At 36.3% G+C, this 17,144-nt stretch overlaps 1 protein-coding gene across 4 annotated transcripts in view; it reads right to left on the bottom strand.

The window, feature by feature from the left end:
- The window catches only part of CDH8 (cadherin 8), a 363,670-nt gene that overhangs the window by 60,943 nt on the left and 285,583 nt on the right, over nucleotides 1-17,144 (bottom strand). For 2 of the 4 annotated variants that reach the window (XM_053211373.1, XM_053211374.1), the window contains 2 exons: nucleotides 8,144-8,265; nucleotides 4,433-4,687 (listed from right to left, as the gene is read on the bottom strand). In XM_053211373.1, coding sequence (XP_053067348.1) covers nucleotides 4,433-4,687; nucleotides 8,144-8,265 — 377 coding nt within the window. The remainder of the gene's footprint in view (nucleotides 1-4,432; nucleotides 4,688-8,143; nucleotides 8,266-17,144) is intronic. The other 2 variants (XM_053211375.1, XM_027075897.2) reach the window with 1 other exon arrangement.

Raw genomic sequence — 17,144 nt, 5'->3', positions numbered from 1 at the left:
CGCACAATGACCCAATTATCCTCCATAATTTCAAAACTGTATATAATAAGGTTCAAATATAAGCACTGTTCATAGATATTTAATGGATAGTTACTGGATATTTGTTTTATAATTTGCATGGTAATCCAATCTCTACCAAGACTTCTCCTATCTAGAGTGTTTTGCCATGCCAGTGTGTGTGTGTGTATCTTTGTCTTTAAAAACCATTAGGTTACTGTTCAGAACATATACCTTGGAAATCTGACCTATGGAAAATACAACAAGAGGATATAGATTTGATTTTCTATGTCTCTTTTAAACACTAAGTGAAGTCGTCAGTCCTCTGGGTCAACATTTGGGGACTGTACCTTTATAAACCCATTTGTGAAACTTTCGGTATTTTCCTCCATTTCTGTTTCCTTCACTCCCTTTCCCTTCCTGAAACCAAGCTGAGATAAAATGATACAAAGCAAGGACTTCTGAATAGTATGTTTATACAAAGTTTGGAGTTTCCAGTGTCTCATACCTTTTTTCCTAGACTTTGCATATTTCATGTGTATTTTGTGCACCTCTGAATTAATACTAACAAAATATTCCATCACTTGCTCTGCTTTGAAAACCTCATTAGCAGGGTAAACCCCAAAGTGTCTAACATAGCTGAGAAGTCTCAGGTCCCTTTTCAATCTCTTCTCTCCATCTTCCATGATACTACTCCACAGGAATACTTCCTGATGCCTCCTTGACATTGCAAGCATCACTTCCTAGGCTGAACCTGTGTGGCATTATTTATCCTCCTGGAGCAGGTTTGTTTCCTGACTGGGTTCCCTTTACCACTAGTTGTATAGTTTTCTCTGAAGGAAATTTGAAAGATTTTATAATCAGCTATGTTTGCTAAATGGCAAAGACCATATAGCCTTCTCATGATTCATATGTATTTATAAATGTAAGGGAATCTTAGAGTTAAACAAAAGAGGAAGAAAGGAATGTTGTTGAACTTGGTTTAATTTGGTGTCAGTGCTCCACGACCTTATTAAGTAAACCACACACACACGCACACACACACACACACCACAAACGCCACACCATATATTGATGTGCTATGCCCTACAAGTTTTTCTCAGGCACTCTTTGAGAAATGCTGTCCTCCAAAATTCCTACTGAATCTTAAAGGCCTGGGAGACTTCCACCTCTGTGTGGAGGCATTGTGTCTATCTAGCTTGGTGGTTACCATGTCTCTGCCCTTCCAACAAAATGTCAGCTCCTCGTGGTACCACATATTACCCACTGGCACAAAGCCTAGGCCTCAGGCATTTTACTATCCAGTGTCAATTTTACTTTCTTCAAAAGGGTATCAACTTGGCTTCTAAGAACAAATGGAAAGAAGCATACACGTGTGCCCACCTTGCTTCAGTCCTAAATTCTTACTCAGTAACTTATAGGGTGAAAAAAAAAAAAAGAAAATATATTTGTATGAAATAGGCCAAGATTCTCAAACAATCCCTGACAGCATGTTCTCTGTGGATCATCAATCTCATTTAGGTGAGGTGCTAGAATATGGAATTGGGGATCGCACAAGAGGTTCAGCCAATGTGTATGTTGGCTGAAAACATGACTCCAAAAAAGATGGAGATTGTATGTGTCCTGCAGGTTGATCCCAGTATATTTGAAAAATAATGATATTGGCCCACACATTTAAATGAGGAGGAATAAAGTACAAGCCTTTCCTTTACCCTGAATAAATAAAATACTTGGAAATTACCAGAGGAGGAGTTATTCCAATACAGGGAACTAGATTGTCTTCTGTTATAGGGACCCATTAAGGGACTATTTATAATGTTTTGCTCCAAATCAAAGTCATGTAGCTATAACAACAAAATAAAGCAATCCTAATGATTTAATCCTATATGTTGCTTTTTAGACTATGACATTAGTTAAAATATACACTAATAATAATAATTATTTATTAAGCACTTGATATTGCACTAGATATTTCTGAAATATCAGAGTTTAGTAGAGGTTAAGACTGAAGGTCACAAAATTAGTAAATGGCAGAGCTGTGATTCACACTAAGATTATTCTGGTTTCAAATCCTTCCACTGTATTTTTTACTTATGTGCTCCCCTCTGTCAGAAGTGAGCTCTAAAAGTCATACTTCTGTTAATGATGGTCTTGAAATATATTTTGTTAAGTATGATTTCTTCAAATATTGTTTTACGGATTCTATTAATTTACCATCTCCTAGCTACACCCCCCAAAATGAGAATAGTACTGTATGCATTTTGTTGAGGCTATCAATTTCATCTGTTTTAAAATCAATCCTGTCTCCCTCTTGTGCATGCAGATAGATCCTGAAAAATGCCTGCTGGCAGGGAAGTTAAAATTAAATCTCCTAAATTTATTGTTTCATGAGTGTTATAAAATGCCATATTTTTGACTCACTGTTTTATATTTATTACAAAAAAGCCAACAGAAATTTTTAAAAGAAATAAAGTAGCAAACCCTGGTGCTGGTGTTTATCAACAGATAATTATTTTTACTTTTCTCCCTAAGCTTTCTTTCTTTTCACTTAAGATTTTGTGGAATGCTTTTTGGATAATGTATCTTATGGGTCACAGGAGTTGACATTCTTCACTTTTGAAAAATGCTCACTCTTGATCACAATCTTATTTCTAAGAAGTTTGTTGCACAGGCAATGGAATCTCAAAGTCCGCTTCCTTGGGAAGCACTGCAACGTCATAGAAAGTGCAAGGACTTTGGACGCTTCAAGAACAGACCTTGAAACCCATGTATGCCACTTTTCATGGCCTTGGGGAAGCCCCTCACCCTTTTTCAGCCTCAGCCTCCTTATCAGTAAAATGTGGCTGCCAACACCAATCTCCGAAGTAGTGATGTTGATTGTATGTTGGATGTCTGTCTATATTACGGTATTCATGAAAGCATGCGGCTTTCACAATTCCTTGTCCGCATCTCTACTGCTACCACCTTAGATCACCAAGTACCTCACCAAGTCCTGGTACATAGTTTATATTTAATAAATATCTCTTACCAACATCTTTTGCAATTACAGCCTATTAAATGTTCTTCCTGCTTAATTGCATGTATGCATGTGTGCGTGTTGTGCATGTGTGTGTACATTTTATTCAAAATGCGTTTTGTCCAGTTTCAGTGCTGCTTATTGCATTCTTCTTATTCTTACACTTAGCCACAGAGGTCTTCAATTCTTCAAACAAACCAAGGTGTTTCTCCCTTGAGGGTCTTTGCCCAAGCTTATCATGCTGGCTAGAAGTCTCTTGCTTCCACTGCTTGAATGTCTAGCCCTTTCTAATTTTTTTTTTCAGATTCAGCTTAAAGGATACTCACTTAAAAAGTAACTTTCTCTGACAACACCGTATAAAGTAGGGTCTGCTTTTTCTTTTTTCCCCTCTGCCTAGTTGTGCCAATGTTTCCTTCAATCCAGTTTTCAAAATTGAAATTATATTATGTATTCATTCCACTTTTTTTTAATAAGTCCTCTTCCTCATTAAGTTCCATTAGACAGGACATTCTTTTTTTGCCCTTTTTACATTGTTTCCCTGGGTCATGTTACAATAGTTAGTATCTTGTAGATGCAATACAAAATGTTGTTCAGTAAATAAATAAATGATTTTTCATTTGAAGAGGTTAGTTTGTGCACTGTGTCTGTGAGTAAAACAAGTGTTTCCATGGTAATATCTGAGAAGCTAGTTATTGAAATATTTGTCACTGCTGAATGAAATGAATTAGAACTATGATTCTAAAATTTCGTGAATATTCATTACATGCAAAGCATTAGCTAGATACATATCTAGAAATATAGGATATTATTTTCTTCCTTTCTTTGTGGTTTTTATTTATTTATTTTTTGACCTATGACATTCCTAGGATAAGCCAACTTCATATTGCTACAGTATTGGTCAGAGACAAAGGGGATTAGAAGAAGTAAACCAAAGCATTTTTTTTTCATCCCAGACACAATTGATGCCAAATAGCTTGCCTCAGCTTCTATAGAGGGTGATGAAGCTGTAATTATATGCCACTAGATTTATTTACAGTAAAAAGGGAAGCTCCTCCCTGAAGGAAAAAAGAACTGAAGCAGTCTGTCATCTAGTCCTCAAACAGTAAAATATTCTCTGGGACTAAATAAGAGACCTTGACTCATACCTGGAAATACAACATTTTCAATGTAGTCCTTGCATCAGTGAACCATCTGGAGCAAATTATCCTAATTATGTATGTATGATAAGCAAGAGGTTAGCATCTGAAATAAAATCCTAGAAAGACCCTATCAAGGGGATAGGATGTAGAACAGAGTTATGGAAGGCCCTCTAGCCAACACTGGTCACTAAAGCTCTCTATTTCTCTTTTCATGTTTGGTTCTGAGTGTGCTGTTGTCAAGCATAATGAAGGAAGATACTGGTTTCTCCACAGCTGTTACCTGTTCCTCCACCCGTCCAGCCAGATTACCATTCTCTTCAGAGAGAACCTGGTTTATCCCCAGCTGACTCCTTTTCAGCTCTTGATAGATGCTTCCTGTCTCTGGTGGAACAGGTCCTATATTAAGAGGTCTTTTCAGTAAGATAGCTTCATTTCCCTTCAGCTCTTCAGCCTCCTTTCTGCCCAGAGGATTTGAGGTATGTTCTTGCAATTCTATCATTTCTAATTTTATTACGTGTTTGCCAGAGAGAAAACTCTAGAAGGGAAAAAGACTGTTGTTTAGGGCATTGTTTGCCACTAAATCCCCAGTACCTCACCAAGTCCTGGTACATAGTTTCTGTTTAGTAAGTATTTACTGACTGACCCAAACCTACCATCCTATTATACACATGAACTATCAGTTATATATTTTCTAATTTTGAAATCTTTAAACCATACCATCATTTCTGTTTTGTCCATTAGAGAGGAGTCAGTGGAAGGAATCTTTTATTCTTACTGTTAAACTGAGAGCCAAGTAATTTGCAAATGATTGTATCGTGATATGATTGAGTTGGAGACTAAAGATATATATTTGTCATCTTAAAACTTGTGACTTGAGATCAATTACCTAGAACTATTGGGGAAATTTTTCTAAAATAGAAGTAATTAGCAACAGAAAATACTATATTAATTATCTAATGGAGCATTTATTTCAGATGATTCTAATGAAAAGGGATGCACAATGATTTTGTATAATATGGACTATGGACTTTTTCTGTTATGGGTGGTGGTTCCTCTCTTTAGGAAATAAATTGAAGAAAATGTCATCTTTCACTTCATAATAATGAAAAGGTGCTAGAAGCAGACATGATTTCCAATTCTACTTTCAAAGAACCTATAACAGTTTCAGCATAGATGTATCATGTATTGGAGATGTACTTCTAGAGAGGAGGAAAGTGTTGTCCCTCCTTCCTTGGTGAAAGTTTTTATTTAGTCTTTTTTTTTATTCTTTGTTTAATGAGTCCAATTAGTGGAAAAGAGTGGTCAAGCACAGTGGAGTTGTCTGTGTTTTGTTGATACTGGTTCTCATTTTGTGAGATGTTTTAAAAACCTCTTTGTAGAGGCTCTCTCAGTCCAGGAGGTTTTTACAGACTGAGTGTTGCAGTGGCTTGCTCTTAATTATTCCCAATGATCGCCAGCTGCCTCATTTCCCAGGAAGTAGATCCTCTTTGATTTTAGCCTTAAGTCCATACCTTCCGGACAAACCAGACATTTCAGAGTCCTCCACATTGCTTTTTCTGAGGCTGTTGTAAAGCAGACATTAATGGTTGAAAATATTGATAGAACTATGAATTTAGTGCTCATTCAGCTATTGGCATTTGTTTTTCATGAGTGTGTTATCACCTCATAACGAATATTCTGATTTCAAAGTCAGAGGTTGTGTGGCATTATGAGAAATGACTGAAAATGTGTATGTTGAAGTTACATAAACACACTAGTGTTTATGTTCATAACAAATTTATGTTGATAACAATTAATTTTGGAAAATGTTAAGTATAAAAACAATATACTTGAGCCATTAAAGTGGCCTACTAATGATGTAATGAATTACATGAGTTGTGACTAGCACAGAGGATTCAAGGAATTCAGGAGTTGTTTGAACAACTTGATGTGTATCAACCAGTCCTATGTCCAAAACTTAGGTGAACAGTCAAAAATCTGATTTCTTCATGTTAATATGAACTCTAATGAACGTACCTAAACACATTCACTTGATAATTTAGTGGCAGTGGACAGATACACAACATAAGCATTTCTTCACAGAATGAGTCATTCATTTTGATATGCAAAAATCATAAAACAAAGAATCAACTTTTTTTTATTTTGATCTTGCATAGGAAAGATGATGAAACAATGCATTTGTTTTTCCTGAGGATAAAAACTGCTGAGGAATCATTAAAACCTTAGAAATAGTCAAAATCCATAGGATAAATCTCCAGATTCCTAGAGGTCCAAAGGTCAGTATCACAAGTGAAGCCAATGTGGAATTTTTGAAATCTCAATGCCATTGACTCTCTGAACTTGTGTGGTGAGTTTTGCATGAAAATGGGGTTTTATTTAAATTCTAAAGCATTAGATACATTCTGTGTGATCAACAATGTCTGGTGTAGAAGTCTGTGATTGGCTATATTACCCCAGCAAGGATCTGGCCCACACAACCATATCCTTGAAACTAACCTGCATAAATTTTGATCAAACTTTCTTTGCCAACTCAATCCTAACTTAGCTAAATGATATTTACTACTATATATATGTGTGTATATATATATGTGTGTGTGTGTGTGTCTGTGCATACACAGACACACACACACACACACACACACACACACATTCCACCCTCAAATGATAACAGATGAAAATGTTCAAAAGATAGGCTAAAGGGCAATTCCACATGATGAAATTAGGAAACATTTAAGTTAATGTTAGAATATTTTTTAAAAAGTGTATTGCTGCTAAAAATGAATATTTTGATAACCATATTTATGACACGTAGATGTTTGAAATTAATCACTTTTATTGCTAGAATTTTAGCTGTACTTGGTGTGTGTGTGCACGCATGTATTTGTGTCTCTTTTTGGGAGATGGAAATGAGGCTAATCCTTCAGATACATGAGAGTAGTCGAGGGAAAAATGTCCCCTGTTGTACAGGAGCATTGTGAAATAATGAAATAAAAGTATAGGGCTACAGTGTTAGTCCTTTCTTTAGGTGGAAAAAAATATCTAACTCTTGTCAGGTAAGCTACTCGGCAAATAGTAAGTTTAATTCCTAACACCCACATGAGGCACAAGAATAGTTGGATTAACAACTCCAGTGTCATGCTGTCAGCTGCTGTTTATTTAAATTAAAATGTCACCATCCAGAAATAAATTAGGAAGTTGAAAAACGATAAATTTCTTAAACATACAGTACTTTGGCACCTTGTTAAAATAAATCTATTACATTTGTGTTTTTTAGAACTTTACATAGACTATTTCCATTTTGACATTCAGAGTAGAGCAGGTTTTGTTTCTCTTTGTGTTGTTCGCTCTTCCTCCCTCCTTCCCTCCCTCCCTCCCTCCTTCCTTCCCTTTTTTTTTTTCCTTCCTCTCTGTGTTTTTGTCTGTCTCCATTGTCCCTATCTCTGCTACAGAAGACAGGTTTAAAAAAAAAGTTTTGATTAATACACAAAATATTCAGTTGCTTTCCTTGCATGTCTAAAACATATTGTTCATCCTATGTTGATCTAAATAAATCTACACTATTTATAGATATCAAAATTAGCTTTCTACAACTGGTCTTGCTGGGTTTCACCCTTAAGTGGTATTCCTATGATTGATATGAAACTGAAAGGCCCTCCCCATGAACTTTTTCTCCTGCTTCCTGTCATTGGAAGGTTAAAATTCTGTCCCCACCTCTCTAAGATCTTAGCCTGAGATATTTAAAGATGGTTGTTTGGCTCTGGGTTCATGGCCCAGTAGGTTGTTCGACTTCAGGAGCCAATGTGGTCATAAGTAGGGAGATTTAACAAACATCTGAGAAAGAAAAATGCTCCTTTTGTGTTCCCATTGGGGTGTTTCCTGCCTGTGACTTTGCAAACCATAAATGATGAGATGCTCACTAGAATGCAGGTTAATTAAATATGAGACAGTTGTATACAAACATATTCAGCATTAACAACATGGAGATATTTACTTGGCCGGGTTTTCCATTTTCACATAAAAATGCCTCATATTCGGATGCGAATTCAGGGGCGTTGTCATTGACATCCAGCACTTTAATAGCAACAGGCACTCGTGATATCTGACTGTGGTTCCCTATGGGAAGGAAAAAATAACATCAGCATTGAGGGTATTTCATTTTTACCGTGCAACTCAACTTTCTTCTTGAAAGCATGTGTGTCTGTTTCTACTTCCCTTAATTAGGGTGTTTTCAACATAGTGATTATGGAATCTGACCATTCAATAAGGAAAATAGCACGTGCTTGACTGCTTAAAAAAAGGAGAAATTATTATTTCAAACACCATTTGCTGGAGCTTAGCTTTACAATGACCATGTCTGAAAAACTTAAAAGAGGTTTCCTTGATGAAGAAAGCTTTATGTTAATGATAAAATCCATTATACAAAAGAAAAAAGTGCTGTGTGGAACAAAGATTTATCTCTTTGTTTCTCTTGGGTAGAACACAAGACATTTTTGTGCTATTACCATATTTGACTGGCTATATACTAACGGTAAACATCAAAAACCCAGGAAAAGGCCAGAACCAAGTCAATTGTTAAGAGAATGTCTTTAACAATGATAAACAAGATAACGTTAAAGATGGGGAAGCCTACATTTTATGAATTTTTTTTTATTAAAAACTGACCTTGGGATCTTTTTGGATAAGCTAAGGCTAAGTCATTTTAATATTGTCATTTTCATCAAGATTTTCATCAGTGTAAACAGATAATAATCTTGTAATCTTTTCAGGTCAATTCCAACAGCAGAGAATTTAATACATAATCCTTAATCCTCAGTCCTTAAATTTAAAAAGTTACATACGCACACACACATGCACAGAAATCTGGTCTAATACATTGCTGACTTCGGCCACGTGATGATTTTTCACTTGTAATAAATGCCATACAGTTTGTACCATGTAATAATATTTTGATCTCTTGTAAATTATACAGAATGCATTGGTGATGGCCAATTATTTGTGTTTCTATGGCACTATTTATATGTAAGGCAAGAGGGGGGACATGGAAGGCTTTTGAATATGAAGAAACAGACTTGGATTTGATACTTCAAAGTCTTCTTGGTGATAAATGATTAAATTCAGATCTCTAAAACCTTCACTCTTTTTTGTGTGTGAAATACGAAAATACTTCTATTATGAAAATACTTGTAAAGCACACAACCAATAATCATAGTCATGTTACAAATTTATAGTTGGTTAAACCCACTGGCAGTGTTACAAGATTTGAATTTAGTTAACTAGGATGGCTACTCTCCAATATTCTAATTTGATTAACTGTGGATGGATGAATATTATCCTGTGGAATTCCCACCGCCTCAGTCATGGAACATAACCTCATTCCCCAAAATCAAGCCAATGGCCTTAAATGTCTCACCTGATGAATCCCTTTTCTTTTCCTATTTTAGGTCTAATGAATGAATTGGTTCATTGAGAGAGGAACTGTGGATCTCTCTAGTTTCAATGGAAAGAGAAGTTTTTTTTAAAAGCATTACATGACCCTAAGGCAAGGAACTTACATTTTATGTTTTGTCTACTTATGTAAGGTGAATAAATAAGGTGTAAGGTATTTGAAATACACCACCTCTCTTCTAGCTGGACGGTGAGCTGGATAGCAGCTGCTAGAGAGAAAAGGGCATATAGTGTTTGTACTACACAACAATGTGTGGGGCCCCAGCTTTGCCCTGTACCACCTACGTGATCCTGAAAAAATTACTTAACTTTCTTTTATTCCTGAGAAAATCGAAACTGAAAAACTGAACGCTTTATTTTCATAATTGTTATAAATAAGAGAAAACAGGAAGTGCTCAGATACTATTAGGCACGTAGTCAAGGGCATTTTAGCCTTTGCCCTTTGTAATTGTCAGCATGATCAGTACCATGCATACTGTTTAGTATATGCAATAAGAGATACTTCACATAATTAGATCTCTTCAGTCCTAAGTAAATTATAACTGTATTGAATCTAAGTAGGAGTTACATTAAATTCAATGATATTCCCATACTTTGATGGGAGACTGCCTTTCAAAGGATAATAAGCTTTTACCAAGATTATTCAGTTAAAACTTAACTCGAAGATGTAGTTGTGGTCTCCCAAACATGAAACCTTTGCATAGTATAGTACTGATGAACTTCAGAAACAAAGTATATTAAGGTAACTAATCACTGCCATTTCTTCAAGAATACTTACAGGCTTATTCTAAATCTTTATCTCATGAGTGACCACTATTTGAAGTTTGAGTACAAATATCACATACCAAAAGGGATCTATCCTGAACATTCTCAGAATTGTGTAATAATTTTCAAACCTCCCTGAGAGTCGCAACAGTTTAAATTCCGTATTTTTGTTCAAGGTACTATTGCACCCAAGTTGAACCCCTTAAACTGATTAATTTTATCTCGTAATTCTCTGGATCCCAACTTTATGAACTGTTGATCAGTTATTTACTTATATAACATTAATTTTCTCTGTTCCCCATCAGAGACCAACTCTTGTGTATATAAATGATGACAAGAGACTTCTATTACATTTTTGTCATCTACCTCTCTTGACCTAACAACGAGTGATCAAAATATGTTTAATAAATAGCACATGCAGATTAGACTGTGAAATATAAGTGCACAGTCTTTGGAAACTTAAGTATAAGGAAAAACTATCTGATTCCTTTTAGTATGATTTTGCTTCTTGGAAAGTGAGGAAATGCTAACCTTGAGTCAGGTTCATGGGCAATGGCTGATTGGTCAAGTCTACCAACCGATACTGTTTTCTCTCTTAGACTGCACACACACACCTAACAGGCAAACATGCATACACAGATTTTTTCCTTTCAGAATTTTGGCAAAGGATAATTATGCTAAAGCTGATGTTCTCTTCTCCCAAATTCACTAAATTCACGTTTTATTATGTAGTTGAATTCAATATATTTTTAGGTGTTTGCTTTTGACTTTGTAGTTTACAGTACACCTTATTAAAGGAAATAAAATCTAGGGGCGCCTGGGTGGCTCGGTCGGTTGGGCGTCCGACTTCAGCTCAGGTCATGATCTCACGGTCCGTGAGTTCGGGCCCCGTGCTGACAGCTCAGAGCCTGGAGCCTGCTTCCGATTCTGTGTCTCCCTCTCTCTCTGCCCCTCCCCTGTTCATGCTCTGTCTCTCTCTGTCTCAAAAATAAATAAACGTTAAAAAAAATTAAAAAAAAAATAAAATCTAAACTGTACCCCCCCGGCACTGAAAAATGATATGCTACTGGATGGTTAGAATTTCTGTAGACTTAGGGTTAACTGTCCATTATATATTATGTAAGCACTAACAAGATAATATAATTTCTTCTCTTTATAACTGTGGAATTCCTTGTTATCCTTTAAGATTCACACCAAACTACATCTCTTCCCAAAAGTCTTTTAAACACACAATTCAGGTTGTTTGTTTTTTGTTTTTTACTGTTTTAATTGTGGCATGCCAACATGAGGAATACCACTATCCCATTTCCCATAAAAACTGTTAAAAAAAATAAAACATACATTTAATTTAAAATTTTTTCTTAATTTATTTTTGAGAGAAAGACAGAGTATGAGTGGGGGAGGGCAGAAAGAGAGGGAGACACAGGATCTGAAGTAGGCTCCAGGCTTTGAGTTTTCACCACAGAGACTGACTCAAAGCTTGAACCCATGAATGGTACCCACCTGGGTGCCCCCATATATTTATTTTTTTTTTAATTTAAAGAGAGAGAATCTTAACCAAGCTGCAGGCTCAGTGCAAAACCCAATGTTTGGCTTGATCCCATGATCCTGGGATCATGTCCTGACCTGAAATCAAGTTGGATGCTTAACCATCCTAAGTGCATACAACAAGTAAAAATACTTACTCAAGAAAACCAAAATGTTGGTAAGAGAATCCTGTGGCATTTGAACCAATACCTGCTTACTCCTCTTACCCTTGTAGCTCAGGAAGATGAAAAATCTACTCTGGACAAACACAAACAAGAACACAGGGGTCCTTCTCCCCCAAGCTACTAGTCAAGGGATATATACCCAGGACATGAGCGTTTCTTATCCTGTTCACATACCTGTTGCTTACTCTAAGTTTGGGGCAGTTGCTGGTTGGGGGCTGCCTTTTTCCACCAAGTCCCTACTCATGGGACACACTTACACATTTGAAACAATGTCATTGAGAATCCTGGGCCCTGATCTTCCTTGCCAAGTCTCATGAGGGGAAATTTCATGCTGAGAGAAATGAACCAAGAAGACTGAAGGCTATTACTCTTCTCTACCATACTCCACCCACACAGGGTACTCCACTCCTAAAGCAGAGTGTCACTTGGAAAGCCATGGCTGAATCATTTTGTCTTGGGATGGGCAGGAAGATGAAACATAAAGCAGAGGGCTCTGAATCTTTTAGAAAGAATGGATGTCATTTGTAAAGGAATGTGGAAAAGATCAAGCCCAATGATTATCTCAAGATACTGGAAGTTGTTGCTACTTGCTGGAGACAGATCAGCCATGGCATTCTTCGCCTGTAGTTGAACTCCAATGTCTGCCTCGATGTTCACAGGGCTATTTTTTATCATGCCATGTTTTCTACTTTTCTGTCTCTAATAAGAACACTTGTTACTATATCTAGGGCCTACCCAGCTAATTAAGGATGATCTCATCTTAAAATCTATAACTTCATCACATCTCCAAATCCCCTTTTTCCAAATAGCACATTCATAGGTTCCTGGGGTTAGGACCTAGATATATCTTTTTGTGGACCACCATATAAGCCCCTATATTCCATTTTCTCAAAAGTTAGGATATTTGTGACTAAATAGGATGATACTATCACAAACCTACTCCTGTCCTAGAAAGCAAACATAAATGAAAATAATTCAGTTGTTTTTAGCTGCTTCTTTGAATTCATTCTTCAACATAACATAGAAGCTTGAGGAGGCTTAAAAAGCTCATTAACTCCCTCCTGAGATTTTCGATAACACCCTTTTGTCAGTCATTCATTTATTCTTTCATTTTCTTCTCTTTAGCTATCCAATAAATAGTGTTCTCTCTTTTGCCAGTTACTAAGACAAAGCTCTTACAATCAAGGAGACCACAGTAATCTAGGAGATACATTATAATGGTTTTATACCTTCATCTATTCTACAAAATATTCCTTTACAAAATGTTGCACAAGAACACAGGAGGCAGAGACCTTGTGCTATAGTCATAGGAACGATCTAAACAAGGAAATAAACTTAGAATTAGCTTTAAATGAGTAGATGTACCCTAGGTAAACAAAGATGTACAGATATTTTAGATAGAATCAGCCACATTTGAAAAGGCCCAGAAGCCTAGAGACCATGCCATCACCAGTACATCAGTAGCCCAAATTTTGAGTGCATCCAGAGAAGTAGCTGGTGGTGATGCCAGGACACAAAATTCAGGCCATATCAGGAAGTCTTCTGGTATATGTTGATGAGTATGAGCTGTATCATGTGATTAGTGTGAAGCCGTTGAACTATATCTTGATGAAATTTACAATTTTAAAATGTTACCATAAAGCAGAGAGGCAAGCAAAGTTAGCATTGGTTTTTGTTTTTCTAAGTATATGGCTGTCCCAGAAATTTACTGATTATTTCTTGAAACTGTTAAAATAGGAAGAAACACAATAAAATAAGAAAACTAGTGCCTCATGCCCCCAAAATATTCCCAAAATGTGTTACCACTATCTACATTAGATGAACATGCATGATTGAAATTATTGCAAGTGTCATATTTAAATGCTGAAGATTCACTTTTATCTAAATTAATGAAATGATGGCAATTCAAATTTTAAAGATACTATAGAGCAATAAAATTAATTAGATAAGCTTCTGAGGAAATAATTCATGTCCTTTGTGACTGGCCCCAAAATGTTTGCCTTTCATCTGATACACAAACATTAAATATAAAGATATTATAATTAGAAACTTGATTAGCATTCATTAAAGATTAATTTTCTAAACACAAGAGATGTGACAAAGTGGTCTGGAAGGAAAAGCCTGTTTGAATTGGCCACAAAAGTCAGACTGTTTTCACGTACCATCAAAGAAAAAAGTGAAATGGCACCTAGTGTAAACAACTCCTTGACTTCTACCATTTGAATCGTAGTGACTTCCTGTCACCTCTCTGTCACTGAGCCTCATGAATTGCCCATTAATTTTGCCCTTTTATAATCAGAGGTAATGGAATCCTGCCAAGTCTAAGTTACTTGGGAATTTGCTTCTAACTAGTTTCCATGAGCTGTTTTTGCAGACATCGATTGAAATAAACAGCCTCTCCTTTTCAGACTATAAGAGAGAAAAAAAATGATTTGACAAATTTAGATATACTGGTGGGTCTCAATAAATAATTCTTGAGCCTTCTACAAGTAGAAGGGTGGAAGCCATGAGCAGTAAATTACAGTCAACAGGGGAATGCAAAGTAAGAGAATTTATAATTGAATAGGGATGAGAGGAACAGTGGAAGTTTATAAAATAGGAAGATGTGAACTGAATATGTGATAGAAAAATATAGCAAGTTGGGAAATGTAAAACAAAACTGATAAGAAGGTTTAAGGAAGTCTTGGTAAATAATTTCAGGAGCAGACTTAGGCTGCCTAGTGACTAAACATAAAACTTTTTGAGGTCTATTATGCCCATTGGTGACATAATTTCTAAATTGCTAGTGGATGGTCTACCAATCAATAGGTTATTAAATAGGAGCAACTTAGGATATAATAAACCAGTGGATACCAGCATGGGAGAAATGCTACTGGGGATATTTCTGTTAGGTGATTTTCTTGACGATATCATTTTTATGTGTTACCCTTTCACTATCAGGGCAACAGCACTGATTGTTGGTTCAGTCTTTTGACCCCCTCCAATACACACCAAGAAATTTCTGCCTTCTAGAATGTATCGAGGGAGGAGCTGACCACCAGAACTTTCATAATTTTTTATTGTATGATTGTGGAAATTTCAGCAAGGCAGACTATAAAGAGGAGACGCTCTGTTTTACTCCTTAAAAATCTGGCATATTTACAGAACAGTTTAGAATTCAATTAGAACTTAAATCAGATGGAGGCTTTAGTATCAAATAAACAAAGTTTGTAAGTTCTACTTTTCTATTACCTAAATAGGAGTGCTCACGGTAAAGGGAGAGAAATGCTCTCTGCTGAGGGAGTTGTGGACTTAGACATTTTGAAATGGCTTAAACTCTCTGGAGAAAATAACTCCAAAGGGTGACTTTGGCTCAACTCATCACTGACCCTGTCTGTTTTTCCACCTGCTAGAAAGCAGGCTACCTGGCTACACCATTTTCAGACACTCTCCAAAGGGGCAGAAAATGTGTAGCCCTCTTATTTATTAGATGCATCTTACGTGAACCTAGAAATTACAGAGTCCTGCCTAAACACGTGGCAGGTCCTCCACTCCACCCTTTTCCTGTCTATCTGCATTAACCTTCATTATCTGTTTACTCCGATCAAGGGTTGAGGTCCTTAAAACTAAGTAATTTATGCTTGTAAAATTATGATCTCCTAGGAAAAAGTTTTCAAACCGTTGAGGTGAGAACTAACTTTTGAAGCTCTTGCATTCTATATTTTTATTAAGTGTAAAACTTTGATAGTCACATTCTAAGTGAAGACATCTATGTCCATTTATAAATGAAAAGTAAATACTAATGAGAATGAGCTATTGTCCATTTTTCTCAATATCTGCTATAAATTATTACCTACTTTTTTTGTTTTTTATTTATTTTTTTAATACAATTTATTGTCAAATTGGCTAACACACAGTGTGTAAAGTGTGCTTTTGGTTTTTGGGGGTAGATTCCTGTGGTTCATTGCTTACATACAACACCCAGGGCTCATCCCAAGTGCCCTCCTCAATGCCCATCACCCATTTTCCCCTCTCCCCATCCCCACACCCACCTTCACCCCTCAGATTGTTCTCTGTGTTTAAGAGTCTCATGGTTTGCCTCCCTCCCTCTCCGTTTGTAACTATTTTTCTCCCTTCCCTTCCCCCATGGTCTTCTGTTAAGTTTCTCAAATCCACATGAGTAACAACATATCTGTCCTTTTCTGACTGATTGATATCACAAGGCATAATAACTTGCAGTTTCATCCACGTTGCTGCAAATAGCATGATTTCATTCCTTCTCATTGCCAAGTAGTAATCCATTGTATATATAAATCACATCTTCTTTATCCATTCATCAGTTGATGGGCATTTAGGCTCTTTCCATAATTTGGCTGTTGTTGGAAGTGCTGCTATAAACATTGGAGTCTATGTGTCCCTATGCATCAGCCCTCCTATAACCTTTGGATAAATTCCTAGTAGTGCTATCGCTGGGTTGTAGGGTAGTTCTATCTTTAGTTTTTTGAGGAACCTCCACACTGTTTTCCAGAGCAGCTGCACCAGTTTGCATTCCCAGCAACAGTGTAAGAGGGTTCCCATTTCTCCATATCCTCGCCAGCATCTGTTGTTTCCTGAGCTGGTAATTTTAGCCACTCTAACCAATGTGAGGTGGTATCTGATTGTAACTATTACCTACTTTTAATTGTGCAGGCTTACAAATTTGTTTTCTTCTGTTGTCTACATTCTTTTCGTTTTGTTGTTGTACACATGTGTACATGCATATGTGGTTTTCTGTTTGTTTTGTTTTAGATTTGTGTATCGCTTTTGCTCAATTTATGACTCAAATAATGACTTTCTCTTTGTACAGTCCTAAATACATCTTGAAGTTACTTTTACAATGCAGTTGAGTTTAAATCCTTATATATTCAAATCTTAATTAAGGAGACACACATTCACAGGGACTGATACATAGATGTTCCAATATTCAGTTTAAATGAACATTCAGTACCAACTTCCAATAACAGTTATGCCTTAATACATAGACATGCGTTCATACATGCATGCACACAAGACAACACACTTTATTAGAGAAGAAAACTAATACTGTAAACT

Source organism: Acinonyx jubatus, chromosome E2, assembly GCF_027475565.1.
Source record: "Acinonyx jubatus isolate Ajub_Pintada_27869175 chromosome E2, VMU_Ajub_asm_v1.0, whole genome shotgun sequence".
Lineage (NCBI taxonomy): Eukaryota > Metazoa > Chordata > Mammalia > Carnivora > Felidae > Acinonyx > Acinonyx jubatus.
The sequence above is the reverse complement of the archived record's forward strand: the minus strand, read 5'-3'. Positions and strand labels throughout refer to the sequence as shown.